The following is a 25910-nucleotide window of genomic DNA, read 5'->3' on the forward strand; positions in this document are numbered from 1 at the left end:
GGTGTTTAATTCTGTGATGGTGTATAGAAAACGTTGTCAGTGTGTTTCTGGCTATGCCTATTTGTGCAGCTAGAGACTGACAGCTGGGAATGCTGTTCTTTGCAAAGGTGTATGCTGCTTTCTCATAAGCCTAGTGCCTGTTTCAACACCTGTAAGAATGCAGTAAATAGCAGATGTCAGATAACTGACAAGTGGTTACATGGGTTTGGAGCTCTGTGGGAGCCTGGACTCTCCTGAATATGGCTGTGTGTACAAGTGTAAGCATGGTTGTGGGGGTGCTGTTTACATCTGTAAATGAGGGCAATTACGGAGATGGTGGTCTGTGTGATGGTGGGTTGCTGTGCTATGCAGGACTGGATCTAAATCTGAGTGTGCACGTTTTTAAAGCAAAGGATGCGTATTTACACACTTCTTTGGCACAGTTTGTGTGTAGAGAAAGAGGCTGAGGCTATGTGCGTCCATTTGTGTTTGTCAGTTTGAGGGCTCAGTGTGCCTCCTATCTACATGTCCAGGTCTCTGCCTTTCCCTAACTCTCATTGTAGTTAGAGCCCCATGGAAGGTAGAAAATGTAGAAGTAAATCGTGAAGTGAAGGTGGATGTACCAAGCAATTCCTTCCAAAAGAATCCAGGCGAACTGCCCTCCCACTACCACTGGCACACTCAGCTTTGACCCCAATTCTAAGCAGCCCTTAGGAGCTAGTGCAGGCTCTGGTTGTTATGGAGTGGAGATATCTTTGCAAGAGTGTGAGGGGTGTGTAGATGTCCGAGACCTGGGGGGTTAGTGTGAGCACGTAACCATTTGCGGCCATATGTACACAAATGTGCCGGGCTCAGGACTGCACCAACAGAGTGTGGCTTCACGTGGAATCCAGCTTTGCAGATGGGCTGACCACGGATTCCTCTCACACTTATGAACCGGCTGTGTGAGGGCGGTGGGTGCCCTTGAGGGAGGGGCGGTAGTAGGAGCTGTGAGAATGTAAGCCCGCCAGTGTCTTTGTATGTTAGCATGTTCCGAGAGTCCCTCTGTAGCGCTGAGTTTCAGTGTGTCTCTCTGTGTGTAAGTCTCTGAGTCTGCCTCCTTGTGAATGTCTCGCTCTTCTTAGCGGGGAGGGGATTGGTCACGCATGACTCATCTTGAACGGAGCGGGGCTCCAGCGGCAGGGCGGTCGTCGCCGCAGCTGGAAGGGGAGGAGGACGAAGAGGAGGGAGAGGAGGAGGAAGAGGAGGAGGAAGAGGAGGAGGAGGCAGCAGCGGCAGAGGCAGAGGCAGCTGCAGGGACCTTTCCAAGTTTGTCGGGACCTTCTTCCGAGGAGGCAGTGGCGCCGGCAGCCAGGGAGGCTGGGTCTGCGCTCAGGCCAGGGGCGGGAGCTGGGGCTGGGCCCGGGGCGGCCCGGCCGGAGCCTCGGCTCTCCAGCTCTCGCAGCAGCCTCTGCCCCCAGGGCACCCGAGGCCCCCCTCCGCGCCGCTCTCCGTGCTGCGCGCCCGCCGAACCCTCCGCTCCCGGGCCCATGTACTGGAAGCATGAGAGCGCCGCCCCGGCGCTGCCCGAGGGCTGCCGCTTGCCGGCAGAGGCCGGCCCCGCTACCGACCAGGTGAGCTAGCTGAATAGTGGGTAAGCCTACTGGATCCCGGGGCCAGCGAGAGTCGGGATTCAGCTCGGCCCGGCCGGGTGGCGAGCGGCAGCAGGGAGGAGGGGTGCTGGGTGAGCCCGGGGAGTGTGTGTCTGCGAGTGTGAGAGCGTGCAAGCGAGTGCGGGGGGGGGGGGTCGCGGAAAGCGGGAACACATTATGCAAATGTTGGAGGAATTTCTCAAAAAGCGATTTAGCAAAGACATAGGCGAATCAAGAGGAGGCGAGGCCAGTATTGTCCGTCTGAATAGGCGCTGATAGCGCCGATGCGCCGGGGTTGTGCCGGCGCAACGCTGAGAATCCCGACGCGGGGCCGGTCCCGGGCTCTCCGAGAGTCGGGAGGGTTCTCTTTCCTCCTCCAGGAGGCCTCTCTTTTCTCTTTTTTTTTGGCCTCATTTTATTTGCCGATCTCGTCCTCTTTGGCTCCGGGCTTCCCTTCCAAAGGCGTTTGAATCGGTGTCAATATCCGCGCTTCAATTTCGCGGCGCGCGTCGGGCAGGAGGGCGGATGCTCCCAGTGCTCTGGGTTTTATTTTTCTCAACCATCACCACTACCACCACCACCCCCATCTCCTTTTTATTTTCTTTCTTTCTCTCTTCTCCTTTTTGCATTTTGTGCCGAGAGTAGGAGAAGGGAGGGGTGGAGGAAGAAAAAAATTCGATTTTTAATTACTACCATTAAAAAATCAAATTTGCAATTCTTTGGGCGGCCTGATGGATCTCACTGATTGACAGTTGGAATTGACACTCTGGCTACCTCTTATCTTGGGCATTCACGACAATTTCTAATTGCAGGTAGTTTGTGTGTGTGCGTGTGTTTTTTTTTCCCCCTCAGAGGCTTGGATTGCAAAGGAACTAAGCGATTACTTCAAGAGCCACGGGTTAAGTGCAGGGAGAGGGGGAGAGAGAGGGAAAAAACCCAATCCAAATTCAAATTGCTTCATTAGAGAGACACCGCTTTTGTGGGGAAGGGCTTTAAATGCCCACTACAAAGTTAGGATTCATTGTTCACCGCCGGTTTATATAACAGGCGCGGGGAGGCGCTGGGCTCTGACAGCTCCGAGCCAGTTCAGCAGCCGCCGTCGCCTGCATTCCCTCCCCCTCCCCCAGGTGATGGCCCAGCCAGGGTCTGGCTGCAAAGCGACCACCCGCTGTCTTGAAGGGACCGCGCCGCCAGCCATGGTGAGTCCATTCGGCTCTGCTTTCGGCCCCGAGTTTTCTCCCAACGGCACAGGCCAGGGCATCTGGCTCAGCCTTCTGGCTACCAACCTCTACCCCTGCGCTGGAGAGTTGCCGATAGGAGCCGCCTCTCTTTAAGCCTTGGTTTTTCTGGTTTGGAATGTGGGCTTTGGTTACTTCCTGCACCCAGGATACGCTGTGTTAAAAGTTGGGGGCCGTCCCTTCTTCTCCAATAGATCCTTTCGTTCTGGTCTTCCAGCCTAGGGCGCGACATCCCTGGCACATTTCGTTGTCAGTCGGTGCGCAAGGGAACCAGATTTGTCTTTACGGCAACTCCGGGTGTCCGGCTTAGCGCTTCGCTGTTCCTCTCTCCTATTTCAGGCTCAGTCAGACACCGAGGCCCTGGCAGGCGCTCTGGACAAGGACGAAGGTCGAGCCTCTCCATGTACGCCCAGCACACCGTCTGTCTGCTCGCCGCCCTCTGCCGCCTCTTCCGTGCCGTCTGCAGGCAAGAATATCTGCTCCAGTTGCGGCCTCGAGATTCTGGACCGGTATCTGCTCAAGGTGAGTCAGGGTAGGTGTTGCCTGCAAGTCGGTGGGTGTGAACTGTAGGGAAGCCCTGAGGACTGTAGAGAAGCAACGCCCTTGCCCGGTCCTAGTTCAGCCGCTGACGGATTGCGCCCCTTTGGGCAAACGTGGGAGGTCTCCTTTTGCCCCGAGTTTCAACTAGAAAATGGGAAGAGTGTATTTCAATGTCCTTGAGCCTCCGTATTACAGAAGAAGCCATTCGCCCCTTCAGAGCTTCAGTGTCTCTCTCCGCAAATGAGGCTGGGGAGACTGGGGGGCGGGAGTGAAAGAGGCCCGCGCTGAGCCGACTCCCCCCACCTCCGCCCCCTCCCCAGGTCAACAATCTCATCTGGCACGTGCGGTGCCTCGAGTGCTCTGTGTGTCGCACATCGCTGAGGCAACAGAATAGCTGCTACATCAAGAACAAGGAAATCTACTGCAAGATGGACTACTTCAGGTAGGCTGCAGCGGTTTGGCCAGCAAGTGCTGGTGCACGCAGGCCCTGCGCAGGAGTTTCTAGGCCACCAGTGTGGCCTGTGGTCTCGGACTCCTGAGTCCTGCCATCCCGAGAGCACTACGCGACTTGGCGCTCTGGTCCAGCCCTCCTGCTCTGCACGTCTTAAACAGAAGGCTCTGGGTAGAGTGCCAGTGCCAGCACGAGTTCGGCGGGCGATCTGCCTCGGGTTCCTGAGGTCTGATCGGCCCTGGTCACGGTTCTGGCTCCGTTTCTGGTTTTTTTCTGAGTCTCGGGCTCCACTTGTGATCTGTTGAACATTGACATCCGTGGCTCGGGCCGGGATCGGTCCGGCTTCTAGGCGCCATCCGGCTGCTTCTCTAGTTCTGGTTCCTACTTGAAATCCAGTTGTGTGTGGCCTATCCTGGGAGGGAGATCCTAAGATAGGCTCAGGACTCCAGTTCTAGCTTTGCCCTGCTCTCAGTTCTGGGCTCAGATCTGCTCCAGCCCCAAGCGCCAACGCCACATCCGACTGCAGCCCTAGCCCAGATTCTGGCGCTTAGTCCTAGGCACCAATCTTGATCTCTGTCTTTTCCTCAACTCATGCCGTGGTCGCTTTTTGAATCTGGAGTTATGACTAGGATCCAGGCTCCTGTTTCCGCCATTGCTCGACCATCGTTTCAGCCCTGCCTAGGTTCAGACTCTAGCTCTAGGCCTCCAGGACGCGCTTTGGGAGCGGCGGCGTTGCATTCCACCTAGCTACACTTTGCGCCACCGCCACCGTGCCGAAAGCGTGCTCCCTAGCAGCTCACGACCCATCACTGCTGGTTGCATGGTCCCAGCCCGGCCTGGCCGCTGAACCTCCTACAGGTACCTAGCTTCTAGGCACCCAGCAGGCGCCTGCTGACCCGGTCGAGGTCACGAGTGCCCAGGGGCACCACGAAGGATCTATCAGCTCAATGAGGGAAGCCGAGAGTCTGCTGAAGAATGATGTGGAATTGGTTCCTCCCACCAATGCCTTCTTCCAAATACTTTCTCCAGAAGTGGAGAAAGCTGCTCTATGAATACATTCCCCCTACACACAGACAGTCAGACAGACAGACAGACAGACAGACACACACACACACACACACACACACACACACACACACACACATGCTTCTCTTTCTAGAGAAGTCTTGACTCAGTCCCAGAACGCTTGTGAGTCAGGAAATGTGGTGGGTGGCCACCCTCATCCTCTTTGTACCTCGAGGGACCTGGCAAAAAGTCCTTGAACCCAGGGAGAAGGTAACAGCATGTGGGACTGCAGTTCTCTGAGAAACCAGGAGAAACAGTCTCTTCCTTCACATCATGGGTCCTAGGACTGTGTGCAAGGAGCATGTGTCTATGTGGTGTGGTCCAGCAGTGGTGCTGGGTATGTGCCACCAAGCAGGATCGGACATATGAACAGTAGGTATGTTCCTTTATAGAAAAGCATGTGTCTTTCTATTCACATGTGAGTGTTGAGAGTATTGCATGTGATTGCTGAAACTTTGTGCGCTTCCCAGTGGTTTGCAAGTTGCTTAGGACAGGGAACACATCTGGACCGAGATGTAGGAGGGCAAGTTGGGGTGAGAGGATTTTAACATCATTCTCCACCTCCAGATTCTCTGAGGGAGCATTGCAAGGGTAAGGGTGTGGTGTGCAGGTGGACCTTTGGACTAACAACTGCTGTGCATGTACATAGAAGAAGGTTATGCCTTGTGGTGTGTAACAAAAGATTGAGGTCTCCTCTGTCGGATGTTTTATCGGTTTAGTTTAGACAGAAAATGTGTATTACAGATATTTTCTAGTCACCTTCTGCTCTAAGCCTTCCTCCATAGAATAAAGCTGGGCAGGTGCCTTCTTCTGGCTCTTCAGATGACAAAGGCCCAGGCAGCCCTATCCTGTGTCCGAACTCCTCATTATCTCCATGCTGGACTGAGACTCCTTGACGTCATGTTTCACGAAGTTTGAAGGACCTGTCAAAACTAGGCTCTTGATTCCCTCATGTATAACCCCCACCAATTCCCCATGCCACTGCACTGGTGTGGTGGGTGGCATGCACAGCCAACCTGAGAAGAGGCTAGAGACTCTGAGGCTAATTATGACCTTAGGCAAGTCACAGCATCTCTGCTCTGATGTTCCTTTCCCAGGATGGCCTCCTGAACCAAGGAGGCCACAAAGAGGGAGCAGTCTCCATAAAGGCTCATACCTGACAGTGAATATGAATGCGTCAGTTATAACCATTATGGTCATTGGCAGGGTGGGTACCAGTTATGAACCTGTGATAGCATTTCCTCAGGCAGCCTGGAGAGCTGAACCTGCCTATCTGGCCAGGCCATTTCTAAGAAGAGGTTCCGACTGATAACCCTTTCCCAATGACAGGCTATCTCAAAACAAAACCAGATTCTAAGTTAAGAAAATAGTGAATAAAAGCTTACTTTGCCCAAAACAAGGGTAGACTTGCGGATTTTCTGATCCCTTCTCTCCTTGCCAGTCTCCATGCGGGCATAAGTCATCTCTGGCAGCCTCACCAGTTACACAAATAATAAAACTCAAGACAGGGAAAGAGAAAGTCTGTAGAGGATCAGGCAAGGACTATTGTCTGCCTGAGCAGCAACACAGACTCTTCCCAGGGAGTTGAATAATGGTGTGTGGGAAGCAGAATTCCCGCTCAAGAACTGGTGCTAAGAGAAGGCCAGCTGTGCCTCTCCAGGCCTCTGTTTCCTGAAACAGGGGTCAAGGGTCTGATGGGGTGTGGACTGAAGTATTCTGCCAAAGGAAGGCAACATCTTCCAACGGGGTAGAGGAGAATGGTGAGCAAGAGAGTGCCCAGGGCCCCAAGGAGTGGACACTTTGGACTCCCAAGAGCTTCTAACCTCTGACCTTGTCCCCACAAAAGGGTTTTATCCCAGATTCTAGCTTCTCTCTCTCCCTTCCCTAACATTATTTTGTAGAGTTTTCTTCAGTCTCTATTGGCAGAGTGGGTGTTGGGGGCTCAGAAGTTAGAGGTCAAGAAGAAACTCCAAGTTCAGCGGGGACTGAAGTTGCAAAACCTGGGGGAATTGGGGTGTCTGATGCTGCTCCTGGCTTATTTGCACTTGTGGGGGCAGATGGTTCTCCCATTATGTGCCCTTGGCCAGGTTTCTGGACATTTTGGCCTCAGTTTTTCCAATTCCTTCTCCAAACAGAGAACTCACCAGCCATTGTAAGTTCATTTTGATTCTCCACCTACCCCTACTCTTGGCAACAGGAAGTAGGGTTTTCTCTTTCTTTCTTTCTTTCTTTCTTTCTTTCTTTCTTTCTTTCTTTCTTTCTTTCTTTTTCTGAAACCATTCCTCCTCCCTAATTTTCCCCATGAACTGAAGAAGATTTTGGTGTGTGTGTGTGTGTGTGTGTGTGTGTGTGTGTGTGTGTGTAGGGTGTCTGAACTGATGAAGATTTGGTGTGTGTGTGTGTGTGTGTGTGTGTGTGTGTGTAGGGTGTCTGAACTGATGAAGATTTGGTGTGTGTGTGTGTGTGTGTGTGTGTGTGTGTGTGTGTGTGTGTAGGGTGTCTGAACTGAAGATTTGGTGTGTGTGTGTGTGTGTGTGTGTGTGTGTGTGTGTGTGTAGGATGTGTCTGAACTGAAGAAGATTTGGTGTATGTGTGTGTGTGGAGGGTGTCACATTCTTCTCTGGAAAATTCATTTTCCATTACTGCCAGCAAACACACCACAGGGCAGTTTGATGTGCCTACCTACAGCTATTGCTCCATGGCCTGCTGGCACTACCCTCAAAGCTCCTGTGGTCTCTTAGAGTATTGTACCCATTTGTAGCAGAGAAGACCCATGTGCTAGGAGAAGAGCCAAGGATCACCCAACGATTGAGAGCACACAGTGAGGCTACCAAACCTTTTGTCTGCAGTATCCTGAATCTCATGTAACCATGTGATCCACCCTGTGTGATACTGTCAGCATCTCCACCTTATGGGATGAGGTCAGCCAGGTGATGCTCAGATAAGCTCCACAGCCACCTGGCTCTACAACTTCTTCCTCTAAGTGTCCCTATGACTCTTCTACAGTCAAAACATAGCTGCCACCTTTTGCAATTGTAAGGCATATAGAATGGCAAAGACCTTCCTCTGCTATCCCTGTGATTCTCATCCAGGCTCCCTGATTCACATAAAGAGCACCCACTATTTGCTTGAATGGCCCCACGAGCACTACAACAGAAGTAATCTTTTCAGAAGTCAATAACTAGCAACTTTCCTGAGACCAAGGACTCTGGTCCTTATCCCTCTTCTCTTTGACAATGGGAATAGGGAACAAAGAGGTATAGGGATGGGATTGGAGCCTTAGAGCTCCAGAACTAACTGAAGTTCCTGTTCTCTGCTTGGCTTACCACCCGGGGGTGGAGCGTGGGGGTGGGGGGCGCTCCAGCCTTCTCTGGCCTTCCACTCTGAGCTAAGCTCTGTCTCTGGTCTACAACCCCTTTCCTCAGAGCTAGGGTCCCAGGGGAGACTGACAGCCTGGACGCCAGCCCCCCACCATGTGCAGAGAGGCCCAGCAGCAACCAGCTGTTGGGGGACAGATGTTGAGGGAATGGAGGGGAGGGCTGGGAAAGAAGGAGCCTCAGGCCAGGACCTCCAGGCAGGCTTAGCTGCTGTTTAACCTCTTAATTGCTGGTTCTGCACCCCTTTTCCTTTTAAGGGTTTTGTGCAGGAAGGAAGTGAGGAGAGAATAGGAAGGGCTTCACTTCCAGTTCTCCATCTACAGTTCTCTATCTTGAATGTCTAAAACCTAAAATAAGTGAACTCCAGTTTCTTTTGGTGTTAAGAGACCTCACCCTGAGCTTCATTTCCCCCGTGTAAAAAGAAGCAATTTAGTGTGTGGGGGATTCCAACGAGCTCACTTATTTTTAGAGGCTCGTTCACACAACATATATTAGGAGCATCTTCTACGTGTCCAGGGAAGTAGGCCTGGAGAATGAGCCTGACCTGGTCAAGGACGCAGTTCCGCCTACAAAACCGTCTCTCCGGGTTTCTGCTCTCCACTGTGGGGAGAGGTTTGTTGGTCTCCCTTTAACAGTTACCAGGATTCGCTGCCTCTGTCGGGCACCTCTCCATCCTCAAAGCTCATCCGCCCTTTTCGTCTCTGCCTGTGGTGTGCTGGGACCCTGGCAGGGAAGCGCAGAGAATCCAGATCTCACGGCGTGGCTGAGGGTTTCAGTAGAGTCATCCCTCATCCCTTCAGCAATTCCTTCACAGCTCCCAAGCGTCCCTTTCTTGAAGTTTCGTTGTCTCCGCGGACGAGGCCGTTTTTCGCTGCTTCCGGAATGAAGCGGTGGAGCCTCGAAGCCGGGAGTTTGTCGGTTTGTCAGACTTGAATCGTGGCTTCCTTTCGCTCTTTCTCTGTGAACTATCTCCTGTCCTGAAGACACTTTGTCTCTCCGGACACAACGGATCCAAATGCGGGCAGTGACACCTTTCTCATGTTTTGTTGACTGGGCCAATTCGTGGCGCTTCAGTTTAGGGTTGAAGACAGCATTTGAGATGTGCAGAGGGTGAGGACGTTGCTGGTGGGTGGGTTACAGGAGGCACTTACTCAGGAGCGAGGGGATGGGGGCACTGTGACCTATCTGTGTAGGCACCAAAGTCCGGCTCGTAAACAGGAAGATCTGTGATTCCAAGGGGGACTGGGACCAGGAATCCCGAGGAGTCAGGTGTGGGGACCGCGTGTTCCGGGCCGCAGAAGAGCACAGCACGGAAGCCAAAGGCGGCTGCTCCTCAGGGCAGCCCTTCCCTGCTCCGCCTCTCCTTGATCTCCTATTCGGCACTTCTCAGAACCCACTCCAGGAGTGGACCAGCGTTAGACCAGGCCCCTTACTATCTCCCACCGGGATGCCAGGTGTCCTCATCTCCATTCCAGTTGCTCCCAAGCGGGTTCTAAGTCCTTCAGCACCTCGAGGGGACCTTAGCTCCCACCACCACTGTGTTGTGGAATAAGTCAACACTGTTTTTGCACCTCTGACTTCAGGTGCCACGTGTGAAAAATGAGTTTGAGTCTGTACTTCACTGGTCCCAGCAAAGATGATGGGGTGCACTGAAGGTACTGAGCTGGGGGGAGGGTTGCCTAACAGGAAGCAAGGGCTCTGAGAAGGCCCGGTTGTTCTGTTACCCCAAAGTACAAACAATGGAAAACCAGCCTCCCATGGGTGGCCAGAAAGTGGTTCCTCTGGGACTACCACCAGCAGGGCTTGGGGGGCGGGGGGTGTTGGTAAAGCGGGTTCATCTCCATTTTCTGAAGGTTTAGGAATAGAGACCACAGACTGGTCTAGACTCTCCCACAGGGAAACCTGATTTCTAAGGTCATGAAAAGCATCTACTTGGGTGGGGGGAGGTGTTTGATTAGGCAAAGGGCTGAAGCTCAGCCTGAGCAAACCTAGAGGCCTGGGCAGGGTCCCTGGACTCCCCTTGAACCAGAGAGGAGAGAGAGATGTTGTGGAGTTTGTGTTTAAGAGTCTGAGGTGATGAAAGTGCTGGAATCCAGCATTTCCAACAGCCAATTGCTCACATATTTCAAATCAGGCAATACCATGGTGTAACTGGAGTGAATTTTGCTGGCTGTTTATACACACACAGGTAGTGTGAGCATGCCTTCCGGTGGAAAGGTGCTGGCCCTGGAGACAGGAGCACAAACCCTTTTGTATACCTCTCTCCAGGAATGCCAAGGGTGAAAGGGGCAAGCCAAAGACCCAGACACTTAAAGAGAAGTGTCATCAATGCTGAGATGGTGGTATGACTCTGGGGGAAGTCACGGCCAGGGAAGGAACAGCCTGCAAAGACCTGGGGGTGGGAAAAGGCTGGGGGTGGAGAGAACAAAGGGCTGAAAATGAGCTTCCACTGTGGCTTGGGACTCATGCTTGAATACAGGGTGGGAGATACTGAAGATTAGGAAAGAGGTGGGCCTGAGGAGGATGTGGTCTGCTGGATTTTATAAATCCCAAGTATCTTGGATTAGACCCTAAGAATAACATGGAGCCACCAGAGACTATAAGCAAGTCAGGGGACAGGATTCTGTGTTCTTGCTGAAAATTTAGCTCCAGACTGCGGTGTGGAGGATACATTGACAAGCCAGTGTTGGAAAAGTAAGAGCTGAGTGCAGATGGGGCAGTGAGAGGAGCCTGGTGGGGATCAGCCATGAAAGGCAGCAGCGGGATGGGTGAAGTTCCGCTATCCACACTGGAGGGATGGATGGTTGTGGTCATGCTTCCAGGATAGTGTGTGCTCCAGAAGAGACAGGCTTAGGACCATCACAGGTGAGTCAGCCACTTCGAGGTGGGCTAGGCTCTCCCGGCTTCCTGGAGGGACTCTCAGTCTGGGGATCCAGGCTGTAACAGCCTAACAGCCCCTACAGAAAGCAGAGAGAGAAGGGGAAGGGACAGAGAGACAGGCAGAATGGAAAAGAAGACATAAGGGACAAGGGAGCTTTCTCTAGACCCCCCCCCCCACACACACACATTTAGTATTAGGATGCCATGGGCTCCAGAGTTCAGGACTGCTTGGGTTGACTGCAAGACACTAAACAAATAGTAGCAGTCATTGCTGTGGTTCTCTTTGTAGCTTGGATCAAGGAAAATGAAAAGTCAAAGCAACTCAGTGATATGTGGGGTCACAAAGCCAGTGAGTGCATGTAGATGTATCCCAAGAAAGGCTGGGGCTACAGCTGGAGTCCCTGTCATGGAATGAGACTTTTCCTGTTAGGGCCTAGCTTCCCGACCTCCTCCGCTGCAAAATGAGAACCGAGATTAAACTCTGTGAAGCATTAGACTCTTGCAAGGCAGGCGATACTCAAACCTTTCCGTGTTCTGTACTGTTGTGTTTTCCTAACACTTGTGGGATAGTATAATGAACAAATACACAAATGTTAAGTGATTGTAGAAAATCTCGCTCTCAGTCATCTTATTGGTAGGACTTGGAGGCACAGGAGTGATGGATTCAAGTGTAGGGTAATGAGGGGGCATGGGTGCTATGTGAACCCTGAGCAGCAAGCGCCCTGAGCAATAGAATGCAAGAAAGGCGGCCTTTCTAAACTTTACTATCCCGGTCCATGTCCCCTTTTGTCCCGCAGCCGATTTGGAACCAAGTGCGCCCGGTGCGGCAGACAAATCTATGCCAGCGACTGGGTGCGGCGGGCGCGCGGCAACGCCTACCACCTGGCCTGCTTCGCCTGCTTCTCCTGCAAGCGCCAGCTGTCCACCGGGGAGGAATTCGGCCTGGTTGAGGAGAAGGTGCTTTGCCGCATCCATTACGACACCATGATCGAGAACCTCAAGAGGGCCGCCGAGAACGGTACCCAACCTGCCCTACCCAGCACCTAATCCTAGCCCTTTCCCACCATCCCTAGCACCTAGGTATGGTCGGCACAGTAGTACCTGCTGAGCAATAGCTGAAACACCTGAACGCAGAGTAGAGGGGGTGGGGAGGGAAGGCTACACGTGGAGCATGCACTCTGGTTCTATCATTTGCGTGAGTCGCCAAGTTTTTATTGGTCCCTGCAACGCATGCGGCAGGCCTCATTGGCCTGCGGGGCACCCCACCCTACCCCCCAGCTGCCTGGGCAGTCCAGGAGATACGGTGTTGCCCACATTCTTTCCACTTCCTTATGGGTCACACTAAGCTAGAGGCAAAGGATGGCTCATGCTGGATCAGGGGTTCTGTATAAGGTTTAAAAGGGTTTTGGAGACACGGCTCCACCATACAATGCCAACAGTGGAGGTTTCCTCTTTCTCTATGGGCCTCTTCCTGTCCTACATCTGTGCAAGCTATCTAGATGTTGGTCTAGAATGTTCTTGAATCTCCTCAGGCTCTGACATCATAACTTTTCCAAGACATACATCCCAGGGTCAAAGCATGCGGGGGGTGGGTTGGGGTGATATAAAAGCAGAGGTGGGGGACCCTAAAAGGGAGTGGAGCTGTGGCCAGAGGCAACCACCCTTTCCCTAGTACTGCTGTCAGGATCTGTGGATACTGCTAACTTCCCTGGAATGTGACCGGCTGTATAAATCCTTACAACACTTTTAGGAGCTTTGTGGTATTCATAGCTAGGAAAGAGGCAGAGGTTATCTGCAGTATGCACCTTCAAAGGTTACACCTAATAGGTCTGCCCCAGCCCTAAATTCCTTAACTATCATAATGGAGCACACTACAACATGCTGCTTCATCCCTATGCCCCAGAACCCCCTTCAACGGCCAGGAGACTCCTGGGATGTGCTTGCCTCTGTGAGTTTCATTTTTTTCCATCTAAAAAAACTAGGCACAGTAACCCTTAAGATGACTGCTTTTCTTGGAATATTAATATCGCACAGCTCCTCTCCAGAGGAGTATGGACCTCCCTACCTCAATTTCTAGGCACCAGTGGAGGGCTAGTCAGGGCCCAACAGAGTGTTACTGACCATGGCCTCACCCGAGGCCATCACTTTCTCCTGTTAGGATCAGTAGCTAAGTGGGGAGCAGCTGAACTTAAGGCACACTGAAGTTTCCTGTAGTTCTGGACAAGTCAGCAGCAGAGCTGGCTTGGGAACTTAGGAGTCAGAGCTTCCCCTACTCCATGTAAACCACTCAGTAAACCATAGGCTCCTTTCACTCCCAGACCACCCAGGGCCACCCTAGTCCTTGCCTTGCCAACGACCTCCGATGCAGGGGACACCTGGGCTTCTGGTCACTGGCCGTCAGCACTGGCCATTGCTTTTCTTTAAGCAAAACAACACACACATTCATTATAGAAAAATGAGGAGAGGTGGTTAAGGAAAAATTTGAGATGTCATTATCTCCCTGTTTCCATTTCCAGTTTTTTCTTTGTACATGTAGGGTTTTTTTTTTTTTCCTGCATTAAAACATTACAACAAAGTGGTTACCCTTAAGTAGTAGACTCACTGTGACTTTCCCTTTCTTTGTGCTTGCCAGATTTTTGGGATTTTAATAAGAACAATGTATTATTTTTTTTTATTCAGAAAAATGAAGCATTAAAATGGGAATATATTTGGTTTGCAATCATAGCTGCAAAAGTTCTATAAAACAGAAAGACAGTACCTAAAATATATCCTAGTTAGTAAACTATTTAGAGAAGGTAAAATGTAATTCTTTTAAATACTTCAAAAGTTGCTGGGAGTGGTGGCACACACCTTTCGTCCCAGCACTCAGGAGGCAGAGGCAGGTGGATCTACATGAGTTAGAGGCCAGCCTGGTCTACAGAGAGAGTTCCAGGACAGCCAGGGCTACACAGAGAAACTCTATCTCGAAAAACCAAAAATAATAATATTAGTCACAACAACAACAACAAATAAAATAAAGAGGAAGTTACTGAAATATCGAAAGTGAAGTCACCACAATCATACTCCTTGGAGGTAACTACTTGAGCCTTCCCACCTTTTCCCTCCTGATTGTTTCTGTGAATTCGGGATTATAGCTTCTACAACCGCAAGTTTTTATCTCCACCTCGGTTTCCCTCCAGCTTAACTAGGAGGGACGTTAGGGTCTGCCGGGCTACAGATCTGAGTCAGACAATTTGGGGTTCCCAGCCAGGAGCTTTCTTCTTTCTGAGCCTTAGTTTCGTCTCTTAAAAAATGGGCAATAGTATAGAGAGGACGCACTGTGCTCGGGAACTATGGCCCTGGGATCCCCGCTCCCAGATACCTCGCTCCTGACCCTTCCAGGGACAAGCTCCCCCCCACCCGGTCCTTTCCAGGCTGCCACTAGAAGAGATGGGGACGCGTGGTCAGCCGCTTCTGTCGCCCCCCAGGGAACGGTCTCACGTTGGAGGGGGCAGTGCCCTCGGAACAGGACAGTCAGCCTAAGCCGGCCAAGAGGGCGCGGACGTCTTTCACAGCAGAACAGTTGCAGGTACGCAACCCCGACCCTCCCGCTAGCCCCGAGACGTGTGGGCGGGGCCTCGGAGTGGGCGTGGTTGTGCGGGACTTGTGACTCCACCCCCTCGTGCTGAGACCCGCGGGAGGTCGCGCGGGGCTGAAACTGCCTGGGGCGTGGCCTCGGGTCCCGAGCCTCTGATTGGGCGGAGGTCTCAGGGCCCTCGTACGCCCCGCAGGTTATGCAGGCGCAGTTCGCCCAGGACAACAACCCCGACGCGCAGACGCTGCAGAAGCTGGCGGACATGACGGGCCTGAGCCGCAGGGTCATCCAGGTGGGGCTCCGGGGTCTCCGCGTTCAGGTCTGGGGCGGGCCTCGGGGCGAGCGCTGGAGCTCGTAGCGGAGGGTCGCGGGTGCACGTGGCCGCCCCTCTCCAGTGTGGCCTGAGGTCCCCAGGCGGCACGGCTGACCTCTTTCCGCGATTGCTGAGACTGCGGAGGCTGTCGTTCCAGGTGTGGTTTCAAAACTGCCGAGCGCGTCATAAAAAACATACACCGCAGCACCCAGTGCCGCCCTCAGGGGCGCCCCAGTCCCGCATCCCCTCCGCCCTGTCCGACGACATCCACTACTCTCCGTTCAGCAGCCCGGAGCGGGCGCGCATGGTCACCCTGCACGGCTACATCGAGAGTAAGTGATTTTGATTCTGGGGCCGCCAGGCCTGCCGGGAAGGGGACGCTGAGGAGTGCTCCTTGGTTTCGTAGGCGTGGGGGGATCTGAGGGAGACTAGTGGATGAAGATGTGAAGAGGATCAGTTTCCGTCCTTCCTTAGTGGGTCGGGCTTTTGGAAGAGGGAACAAATAGTAAAACTTCAAGCAGCCACTGTGTATGTGCGTGGGATGGGGGGCAGGAACTAAGAAGCCTGCGTTCTGACGGGCAAGACAGCCGAGGTCAAAAGTCAAGTGTGCATGCAGTTTTCATCACAGTGATTTCTGTTAGGAAGATGCCAGGTGGGAGTGTCCGAAGATGCTGGGGCTGGAGGAGTATTGCCTCTGAGCAAGCTGGGTTCTGAAGGATGGGCTAGATTCTCTGAGGCACATAGACTGGGGAACTGAAAGTGGGTAAACCCTGGCTCAGAAGGCATCCTGGGGAGCAGAAGCCAGGATGGCATGACCACGCAGGGCTGTGAGGCCTTTGGACAAGTCACATACTCTCCTCGAACCCTTCTGTTTCCTCATCTGTGAACTAGAATAGTGATAATGCCTCTCAAAGGGTATTGAGAATTGACTGACATGGGCATCCAGCAAATGTATACTCTGATGAGTGCCTCCTGCGTTCTTAGCACTGAAATAGAAGAGTCAATAAATAGGTCAGAATTGCACTGCTCCGGGGACTCACATTCCAGTGAAGAGACAAATTCCTCCCTTCCTCTGCCTCCCTCTTTCCTTCCTCCCTGTCGGCATGATAGCAAGTGTTATGCCATTGAGCTATGGTCCCAATAAAGACAGTAAAGGCAGATATGTGGGTGGGCAGTGGGCACTAGAGGGGTGGATGGGTCATGGTGAAATGATCTTGAAGCTGGCACCTAGATGAGTGAAGGCATGGCCTGAATTTCTGAGAGATGAGAGTGAATCTGCTACTCAGCAGGTGCTTGTTACAGTCTCTCTGCTTTTGGGATCATTTCCTCAGCTGGGTATGACAAAAAGAAAAAAAGTCATCCATACCCATGCTCTCTCTCAAGCCATCGGTGGCTCCAACTAAGGGGGAGAAGGGAGCAAACCCCTGTTTATGGAGCACCTGCCCTTTGCCAGAGGAATGCCATCTGAACGCCAGAGGCCATTCATCCCGTTACACAGACTAAGAAACCAAAGGGCCCACTGTTAAGTTCCATGACTGAATGTGGGCTGTGGTGTAACTGCCAGGGATCAAGCTAGGAAGCCACTCCCTAGCTTGGTGACATCGGGCAAATTTCTTAGCTTCCTGGACCGCCAGCCTGATTCTTCATCCTTAAAAACAGGGACAGTGAGAGTAGCCACCGCACAGCAGTCCTGGGAGCAGCACTGAGACCACTGACTTCAAGGCCCGTTTAGCACAGACAGGCTAGGCACCAGCTGCTCTGGGATGTGCTGTGGATGTGGTTGGCAGAGCAAGGGGCAGAGCCCTGTGTGCTGCGCCCGGCTGCCAGCTGGCACAGTCTCTCTAGACACTTCCATTTCTGAACCTTCTCACCAGGAGGGACACTTTCTCCCTTTAGTTTCTAAACAATGACTTAATGTTCAGCCTGAATAACACCTATTAAATACTTGCTGAAGGTGCCAAGACTAGGGACTCTCTCTTACTGGGGGTCTAGGCAGCCAGCTAATACTTGGTGTGGAGTTGGTAGTGGGTCTAGGTGAGTTCTGTCATGTATTCTGTTCATCAAGCCTGGCTCTACCTTTCTTCTAGAGAAGGGGCTGTTAAACTGTCTTCTTCCCCTAGAGTCAGAACGTACCTCTGCTGCATGACTAAAGGGCAACCTAGCAGTTTGTTTACAGTGATCTCAAGACGTGGAGTCTTGGGTTTTCTGAAATGTTAAAGCTGTAAAGTGAGTACAGGGTTTAGAAGCAGACCCAAGGGTGGGGGGGTGCCCTTCCACTTTGCAGTCAATTAAATTCAGTTCTTAGAATCTGATTTAAAATAATTTTCTTTAAAAAAAAAAAAAAAAAAAAACCCTTGGAACCAGATTCCAGAAAACATGCAGACAGAGTTATTTGGGTAACTTGAAGCTGTTCAGAAATATCCAGAACACCCAGCGAGTTAAGAATCCTCAACTAAATAGGATTGCCCTACCCTGCAGAAGAGAGAATGGCATCTCAGAAAGGCACAGCAACTTGTCCCAACTTAGTTATCACTTGCAAGTGTCTCTCTAGGCAACACTGAGCAAGTAGGTCAGAGTCTAGAGAAGAGACAGGCAAGTGAGTGCTTAGCTATCGTGGTAAGCAGGCAGAAGTGTGAGATTTGGATCAGAACCAATGATGAACTTTCCTCAACAGTTTTAGATGTTGGAATAGGGTACGGAAGTTCGTCCAACAAATATTTCAAGAGTGAGAGATCACTCAGCAGTCAAGGGCATGGCTGCTCTGTAAGGGGATAATGGTGTGGTTGGAGAGATGGCTCAGCAGTTGAGAGCACTGACTGCCTTTCCAGAGGACCCGAGTTCAATCCCAGCACCCACATGGCAACTCACAGCTGTCTGTAACTCCAAGATCTATCACCCTCACACAGACATACATGCATGCAAAACACCAATGCAGATAAAATAAATTCAAAAAAGAGGATAAAGGTTTGATTCCCATAAATCCACACAGCAGCTCAGTACTGTCTGTAACTCTAGTTCCAGGGGATCCAGTGACATCTACCCTCCATAGGCACACGCACTTGCAAGTAGTGCAGAGACATACATGCAGGCCAAGCACCCATATGTATAAAAATAAAATGTAAATAAGAAAAGAGTGCCTTGTATATTCCATGCCTCATCCTAAGTACTAGGAAGCCAGAAAGATCAGGTGTGCATAGGGGAATTCCCACTGTCATAGAGCCTGCATTCTAATTGATGAAGAGACAATATTAAATAAACAGTGAAATTATATGTAAGTCAGGTGATTAGGGCTAATCAAGAAAAGAATGAAGTGCAGAAGAAGGAAGAAGGATAGGGGCTGTTTGTTGGGCTGCAGTTACAAGCAGGGTGGTGAGAACAGAATCTCCTAGGAGGCAGTTCATAAACTCTCTTTGGTGATGCTCTGGAAATGAGAATGTGTGGGAGAGGATCTGAATAGGTGGGTACATCCTTCTTTGCAGGCGGGGCTCAGTACATTCATATAGGAGTGTTGACTTATCAGTGAGCTGGGCTGTAGCCCCTCATAAAGTCCTTCACATATATAGCATTGCAGCCAACTCCATTGAGATCATTCCCAGAGCTACCCATGTGGCAAGCCACAGAGATAGAGCTCTGGGTTTGTGGTCAGGCTTTAGCTTGCAGAGCACACAACAGGTGGGATCCTGTATGGAGCCTGGGGGATGGGCTCCAAGGCATCCTCTCGTCCACAGGTCAGGTACAGTGCGGGCAGGTGCACTGCCGACTGCCTTACACCGCGCCCCCTGTCCACCTCAAAGCCGATATGGATGGGCCGCTCTCCAGCCGGGGTGAGAAGGTAAATGGAGCCTGGCTGTGTCTGGTGGGTCAGAGCCTTCCTGCTGGGAATGGGTTTCTGGCAGTGTTCCCTGTCACTGAGTGGGTACCATGCCATGCTATGGCAGATCACTCAGGCCCCCCAGTGTGTGCCCAAGGCAGTCATCAGAGCAGCTACTTGTGTGTTTCACGTGCCTGACTTCTCCGAGGTCTCCTTGTAGCCCTGTCCTCCCCACCTGTTGGAGTGAGGCCTTCTTATTTACCTTCTTGGAAATTATTCATGTTTGCGGTTCTGGGGAGGGTTTCTATCCCACACCACTCCATTTCCCATTTCATATCCCTTTCTTCTATTCATTTCCATCTGTTGGCAGTAACTAATTGTGTAGGGCTGGTGGTCCCAGGAAGAGAAGACCACATGTGACCCAGCTGGCAGGGCCTTCTCTGTGGAAGTGAGTCTGTGGTTGTTCTACGCATTAATACTGAATTTCCTAAAGGATGCATAGATGTCACAGTCTGGTGACTTGGTTTAATCTTGTCTACATGACAAGTGAAAGTAGCTGGGTCTGCTTTAGGTGTAACAAGGAGTAGGTAGGAACCTTGTCTCTTCAGTTGAGAATACCACATAGTTTGACCTGAAAACCATGATCCCAAACAGCTCCTTATTAGATGGAGAGCCTGGGGGAGGGGAAATGTGGTGAGAAACAGAGCCTTAAGGATGCTATGTGGGGGACTTAGATTTCCCAGGCATCAGGGTGATGGTGATGGTGGTGGCCAGTGGAGCTGGGTAGGGCGATCACATGGGAAGCGGGAAGCTCTTGGCATGCCTCGGAATAATCCCAGAGGCAGCTTGGGAAGGTATAGATCCTCAAGCCAGGGGTAATGAGGAGCAATGGAGGCCAGCAGGAGTAATGCCTGGCACTTGTACTTCTGATGGGCTGCCCTGAGAAGAGAGCACTTCTTTTCAAGGCAGGTCTTCCCTACTGCTTTCTGAAATCTGCTGTGCACAGGGATTCCTGGGTAGTGGGCACTATGGGCAGGGGCTGGAGGCTGGAGGTCCAGGTGGTCCGGCAGCACAGTATGGTAGCCTTGCATGAGAATCTGGTGAGCAGGCTCCAAGAAGACACCTCTGAGCTTCTCAGCCACGGTGAGAGCTGCTGACTGTTGAGCTCCTCCTCAGCTTGAGGTTGGCACTTTATACACACTGGTCGACACCTCCCAGCCGCTTCAGTGTGGACATGGCCTTTTCTTTCCCTCCCTCCCTCCCTTCCTCCCTCCCTCCTTCCCTTCCTCCATTTTATTATTATTATTATTATTATTATTATTATTATTATTATTATTGAGACAGCGTTTCTTTGTGTAGCCTTGGATGTTCTGGCACTCACTCTGTAGACCAGGCTGGTCTCAAACTCATAGAGAGCCACCTGCCTCTGCCTCCCGAGTGCTGGGATTAAAAATATGTGCCACTATGCCTGGCATAACCTTTTCATTGTAAAGACAGAGAAAAAAATTCAGAGTGGTGGCACTATTTGACCTGGGAGTACCAAATATTGGAATCTGAAGTCTGCATACTTTAGTGTTTAGTCATTGATGCTTTTGTGTGGCACTTTGCAGTGTGTACAGGACTCTCTCTGTCTTCATCTTCCTTTCTCAGCCTCCCTGAGGGAGTTATAATGCTCTCCTTTTCAAGTCCATAGAATGTGAGGCTCAGAGCAAGCTATAGCTCTCAGGGTCGCAGTGAACATGGCAGAGCTGACCTGGACCCCAGCACTGCGACCTGGAGCTGGACCCGACTCTGGGACTGCAGAGGGAGAGTCATAACCTCTGCCCTCAGGGGCTGTGGGGTGCAGACAGGCTTGGGGCAGATAGAATGAGGGGCAAGCATGACCCCGAGGATTCACAAGAGGGAATGGCAAGCTCAAGGGGAGAGGCATGGAGGAGACAGAGCTCAAAGGACCGCTCATGTCCAGTGTGGCTGGGGCCCAGGGAGGTAGGGAGACCTGGCAGAGGCCACCTCACAAAAGGCCCAGTCCCTGGAGTGAAGGGTTTGAGTCAGAAGAGCTGTGGAAGTGCGCAGGGTTGGGCTCAGAGGAAAGCCTTTGTTTCTCATGCTGAGCTGTGGTTGTGTCTGGTTCAATCTGAAAGATGAGCCAGGCTGGGTGATGGCAGCTTTGGCTCTCGGCTCTTGGCCTCTGGGTTTGTCTGTTGAGCCAGAATATCTCTTTCTGGACTGTGTCTCCAGCTTTGTGGCCAGAAGCTCTGTGGTACAGTGTGTGTCCTTCTTTCATGACCTACTACCCTCTTGCTGTCAGGCCTGCTTGCCAGCTCCTAAGTACCTCTGCCAGCCACATCTGCTTACACATGTGAACGAAGTTTGCTGGGTTACAAATGTAGGGTGGGACAGACAGACGACAGAACTAGCTTCCTCCCAAGTCCTTCTGTGAAACCTATGAGGATACTCAGAGTCTCTTGGTACTGGTACACTCATTAACACTAGTGCTGGCAGCCAGGCGGTGGTGGCACACAACCTTTAATCCCAGCACTCAGGATGCAGAGGCAGGCGGATCTCTGTGAGTCCGGGGCCAGCCTGACTAGTGCTGGCCTGGCTAGCCCTGATCGCTGAGGCAGGATGGAGCTTCCTGTCTCCTTGACAGCATCATTTGGCCCCACACACCTGTTAAGTTCCTAGGACCACATTTCTTCCTGGTCATAAACCCTGATCCCACAGCTTTAGCACTTGAAAGGGTCTTAGAAGTCAGGCAGGCTGGCTTCGATCAGTGGAAGAATGGAGCCTGCAGAGAAGGAACTGACCAGAGTCGTTTCCCAATAGGATTTCAAAGCCAGGTGTCCCAGGTTCAGGCCCTGAGGGAAGCTATGTCCAGGGCTGGGTGCGGAATGGAGTGTGAACTTCTGAGGTCAGGTGACCCGAAGTCCCAGATCTGCCACCTCCTCCCCCAAAGACTTTGAAGTACAATTAGCTTTTTGCAACTTTGGTTTCTGCCTCTCCTAAGTGGGGCTGTGATAGTTCCTGCCATCCTCCAGTGCTGTAGAAATGCCAGGCAGTGTGTGTGAAGAGTCCAACACAAGTGCCCGGTGCACAGAGGGCTCTCAGCAGCTTTGGCTTATCAACATCTTCTCAGTGGTCCTTTATGTATGGGAGCTGTGGATGCCTGAAACTGAGACCAGAACTGAACTTTACACATATATACCCATGATAAGGCTCAATTCATAATTGCACACAGTCAGAGATGAATAAAATAGCAAACAGTAAAACAGAACAGTTGCAATATGCTGTAGTAACTGTGCCGTAAATGTTCATGGGGTCCAGAGTAAAGCACATGGTGGGTCTCTGCTGCTGCTCTTGTTCTGAGAGATTTTGCCATCCCTATTTACACATGAGGAAACAGGCTGGGAGAAGGGAAGTGAGCTGCCCAAGGTCTCACAGCAAGTAAACAGAGCTGGGATTGAAGCTCAGGTCTAAGCTCTGAACTCACCGTTGTTCTCCAGCCTTGAGGCCCCCTGGGCTGCTGGGTGGGAAGGCACCAGCTCAGCCACTTCCCCTGCCCTTCTCTTGCAGGTCATCCTTTTTCAGTATTAACGCTGCCGGCACTTGCGCATCTGTCCATGGGCACCGCACAGCTGCCCCTCAGCCGCTGAGATTCAGCATCCAGCTGTGACCAGGGATCCACCACCTCTGCATATACCCTCACCCGCTGCCATCCTGCCCCTCTGCCAGCGGTCCCCCAAGCCCAGCCTGGTCTTTCCCTCTCCTGCTGAGAACTAGAACCCACCAGGAGCAGCAGAGTCCCTGTTTGGGAAGGCAGGCTCCCTGAAATGTGGCATCAGCATGAAAACAAGCAGCCTGTCCTTCCTCATCAGACGGGAGTCATCCTTGACGTCTGTCAACTAATCACAGCAGCAATGGCAAACTGAATCTCGAGTCACCAACAACCTCCTACTTTCCAGGTTTTCTTCTTCCCTACATTGGCCTTTATTTACTACTTCCTTGGAACCATCTCTGAATTCTGAATAGCCAACAACCCCCAACGCTACATACTCTGTTGCTTTTGTCTGGAAAACGCTACAGTGTTTGTGGGATGTCCCCAAAGGAAAGCTATGTTCTAATTTTATCATTTCCATCTGTCTGGTTATGTCAAGTTAACTCAGAAAAAGAAGAGGCAGTGACCAACCCTGAGAGGCCCAATAGGGCAGAGATGGAGGCCTGCCCAGATGGAAAGGCAGAGGGACAGGCAGGGATGGGGGCCAAAGACCCCCATTGGCTTGGAGAGAGGGACTGGGTACACTGGACTTGGAAAGGCACTGACCATTTCATGGAGAGAAAAAAGCAAACTTGGGGAGGGCCCTTCCCCCACCAACTACCCAGCAGGAGTCATGGCAAGGCTGACGTCTCATCTGCATAATGGCACTCCTGAACATTTGGGTGGGCTAGCATTAGGGACCCTTGTTGGCTACTTCTTAGTCCTGAGAGGAGGGCCCGAGCCAGTGTTCACTGAGGTTTGGGTGGGACCATTTATGAGGAACACAGCCCAGTGAAATGGAGCCCGAATATTAGTTCTGACTTATCCCCAAGAAAAGAGAGGTGCCCATGGCCTTAGTGAGTATGCCAAACCCAGGATTCCAGCTGGCACCTCTGCGATTTCCCCACCAACTCTGAGCAGAGCCAGCTCCACCCATCTTGAGAGCAGAGGCCAATTCCAAATAAAGGTTCAGGTTACACAGGTCCCCAACTTATGTTTTCTGGGGATGCCCATTTGTCCCACGCTTATCCTGTAATTATAGAACCACTTGGTGGCCCGATGCACTTCTTACTGCAGCATGTTTTAGCCAAAGTCCTCCTTGCTTTGAGAAGGAGACTCCAGGACAGGGAAGGCAAGTTTCTGGTATGGATGCATTTGCTGTCCCTGCTTCACCCATGACAGACATTGCTAATCCATCACAGCACTCTATTTCATGGAGTCTGGATAAGGTTTCAGGATTCCATGTTTGAAGTTGGCACTTAACAGGAGAACCACTGTGCTTTTGCTGTGGGACCTGGAGGAGGGTCAGGCAAGGGTGATGCCCTGGAAGGGACTTTCATCTTCTTCTTCCTAAACTGTCAGCTGACTGAGGACAGAGAGCACCTCCCAGAATGCCGAGTGTGGCTCAGTTCCGAACTCCTCCAGTACCCTTGCCAGGCACTGACTCCAGCAGGAGGAACCTGGCCGGATCTCTGGCTTTGGGGAACCCGGATCTTTCCTTTGATTTTTGCTCCTAATGATCAAAACCCCAATTGCAACCACGTGGGAAGTGGCCAGCTGAGCCCAGGTCACTCAATATCCACTCTGCCTTGAGCCTTCCCCCAGGGTCTAATTTTGCGTGGATCACGTGGCAGTAGCATGTTGCAGTTCATACGTCTCCACTACCCTGTTCAGAACAGCCTGGGAATGTACAGGCCATCAAGGCTATTTATTTAAATACACACAGAAAAGGGGGGAACACACAAACGGAAAAAAATTGTAAGCACTTTTTTTTGTAAACCAATGTCTGTTTTGTTGCATACCTTTCATGTCGTGCTTTGTAAATGTCTTATTTGTGTAATAAATAAAGTTAATGCGAGTAGAAGGGCTGGCACTCAAGTCCACAGCATGATGGGATTCCACTGCTCTCTTCTCATCGGTCCCTGGCTCAGGTCCCTGGCTGCTGGATGGTGCAGTCTCAGAACACTGGTGCCATAGCCCCGGCAGTGGACTGTGCTAAGGCATGGTGATGGGTCTCCTCTCTAACACTGTGTCGTTTTACGTATTGGCTTCTCTGTGGGAAGTCAGGCTGGTTGCTGACCTCTCTTCTGCTTTCTGAATAGTGACTCTGCTGTGTCCTGTGCTGCTCTGCCTCGGAGAAGCTCCCAGTCTGACCAGTGCTGCCAGCAGACATTCCTCCAGTGTGGGGGTGGGGGGGACTGAGGAGGCATTTGATCCAATTCAGTAAGATAGGAAACGCGAGGGTCTGGGAGAGGGCGGGGAACAAGGTACTCAGATATTTTGGGAAAGAATCCAATGTGATGGTACTAGCTTAACATAAGACTGACTCATGACGGCTTTGTCAGTTCTAGGGCTCCCACCTATGCTAGACATAGAGAATAACACTGCCTGTAGGGTGTGGATGCTTTCCTGCCTCCTGCAGCCCTGGGCATATTGCTTATAAACCTTGCATGAAAGCTTGTGGAGTGTGTGTGTGTGTGTGTGTGTGTGTGTGTGTGTGTGTGTGTGTACACAAAGGCCAGGGGTATGTCCCTTATTTTCCTCAGTAGCTCTCCACCTTATTTTTGAGACAGAGTCTCTCACTGAATGCAGAGCTCACCAGTTTGGCTAGAGCAGCTGGCCTGCGAGCCCAGGGGTCCCGCTGTCTCCGTGTCCCCAGCCCTGGAGTGACAGGCACATCCTGCTGTGTCTGGCCTTGTACCTGGGTGCTGGGGACCAAGACTGAGGTACCCATGCCCACGTGGCAAGCACTCTTCCAGGTGAGCCCTCTCTTTAGCCCTTTATTGTTGTTTTTTAATCTTCTCCCCCTAATGTTGTTTCTGCCTTTCCCTCTAGTCTATGTTTTAAGTTCTATTTGTATATGACAGAGAATATATGCTTAGTTGTGTGTGTTTCTTTTCTGAGTGTACCTTCTGTTTGGAAAGCCCAGTTTGAGCTCCATCCTATCAGTTTTTTAGGGGTAACTAAAGCCTTAGGAGAGATGACTCCCAGGTCTACTGCATGGTGCAGCTAGCTAAGGGACCGAAATTTTCCTTGGCTGGTGGCTCTCCAGCAGGTCCACTCTGAATTCCTGGTTTGAGGTGTTTTTCCCCCTCTAGATCTCAGCAGACCTCTCCCTCGTCTGACCACTCTTCTGTCTCCACAGGGTAACGTGGGTAAACCAGCAATCATAACCTGGAGTCTGAAGGGGGATATCCTCCATGGACTAGTCGTGCAAACATACAGGATGCTTGGGCCCCAGAGTGGCCCTGGGACACTTCACCGTTTTCTCCTTCTGATCTGAGCTAACAGATGTGA

The 25910-nt window shown here is 51.6% G+C and overlaps 1 protein-coding gene across 2 annotated transcripts; it reads left to right on the forward strand.

The window, feature by feature from the left end:
* Window positions 1-956: 956 nt before the first annotated feature.
* Window positions 957-24477, forward strand: Lhx6 (LIM homeobox 6). Of its 2 annotated transcripts, XM_028886113.2 has the most exons (10): window positions 957-1592; window positions 2738-2809; window positions 3188-3370; window positions 3709-3830; window positions 11959-12179; window positions 14629-14729; window positions 14932-15027; window positions 15206-15380; window positions 18777-18880; window positions 22433-24477. In XM_028886113.2, exons 1-10 carry the CDS (start codon window positions 1125-1127, stop codon window positions 22451-22453), a joined length of 1563 nt encoding a protein of 520 aa, XP_028741946.2. In that variant the 5' UTR covers window positions 957-1124; the 3' UTR covers window positions 22454-24477. The 2 variants fall into 2 exon arrangements, with proteins under 2 accessions (XP_028741946.2, XP_028741947.2); XM_028886114.2 differs by lacking the exon at window positions 18777-18880 and having other exon boundaries at window positions 960-1592.
* Window positions 24478-25910: the final 1433 nt, after the last annotated feature.

Source organism: Peromyscus leucopus, chromosome 4, assembly GCF_004664715.2.
Source record: "Peromyscus leucopus breed LL Stock chromosome 4, UCI_PerLeu_2.1, whole genome shotgun sequence".
In the NCBI taxonomy this organism is placed as follows: domain Eukaryota; kingdom Metazoa; phylum Chordata; class Mammalia; order Rodentia; family Cricetidae; genus Peromyscus; species Peromyscus leucopus.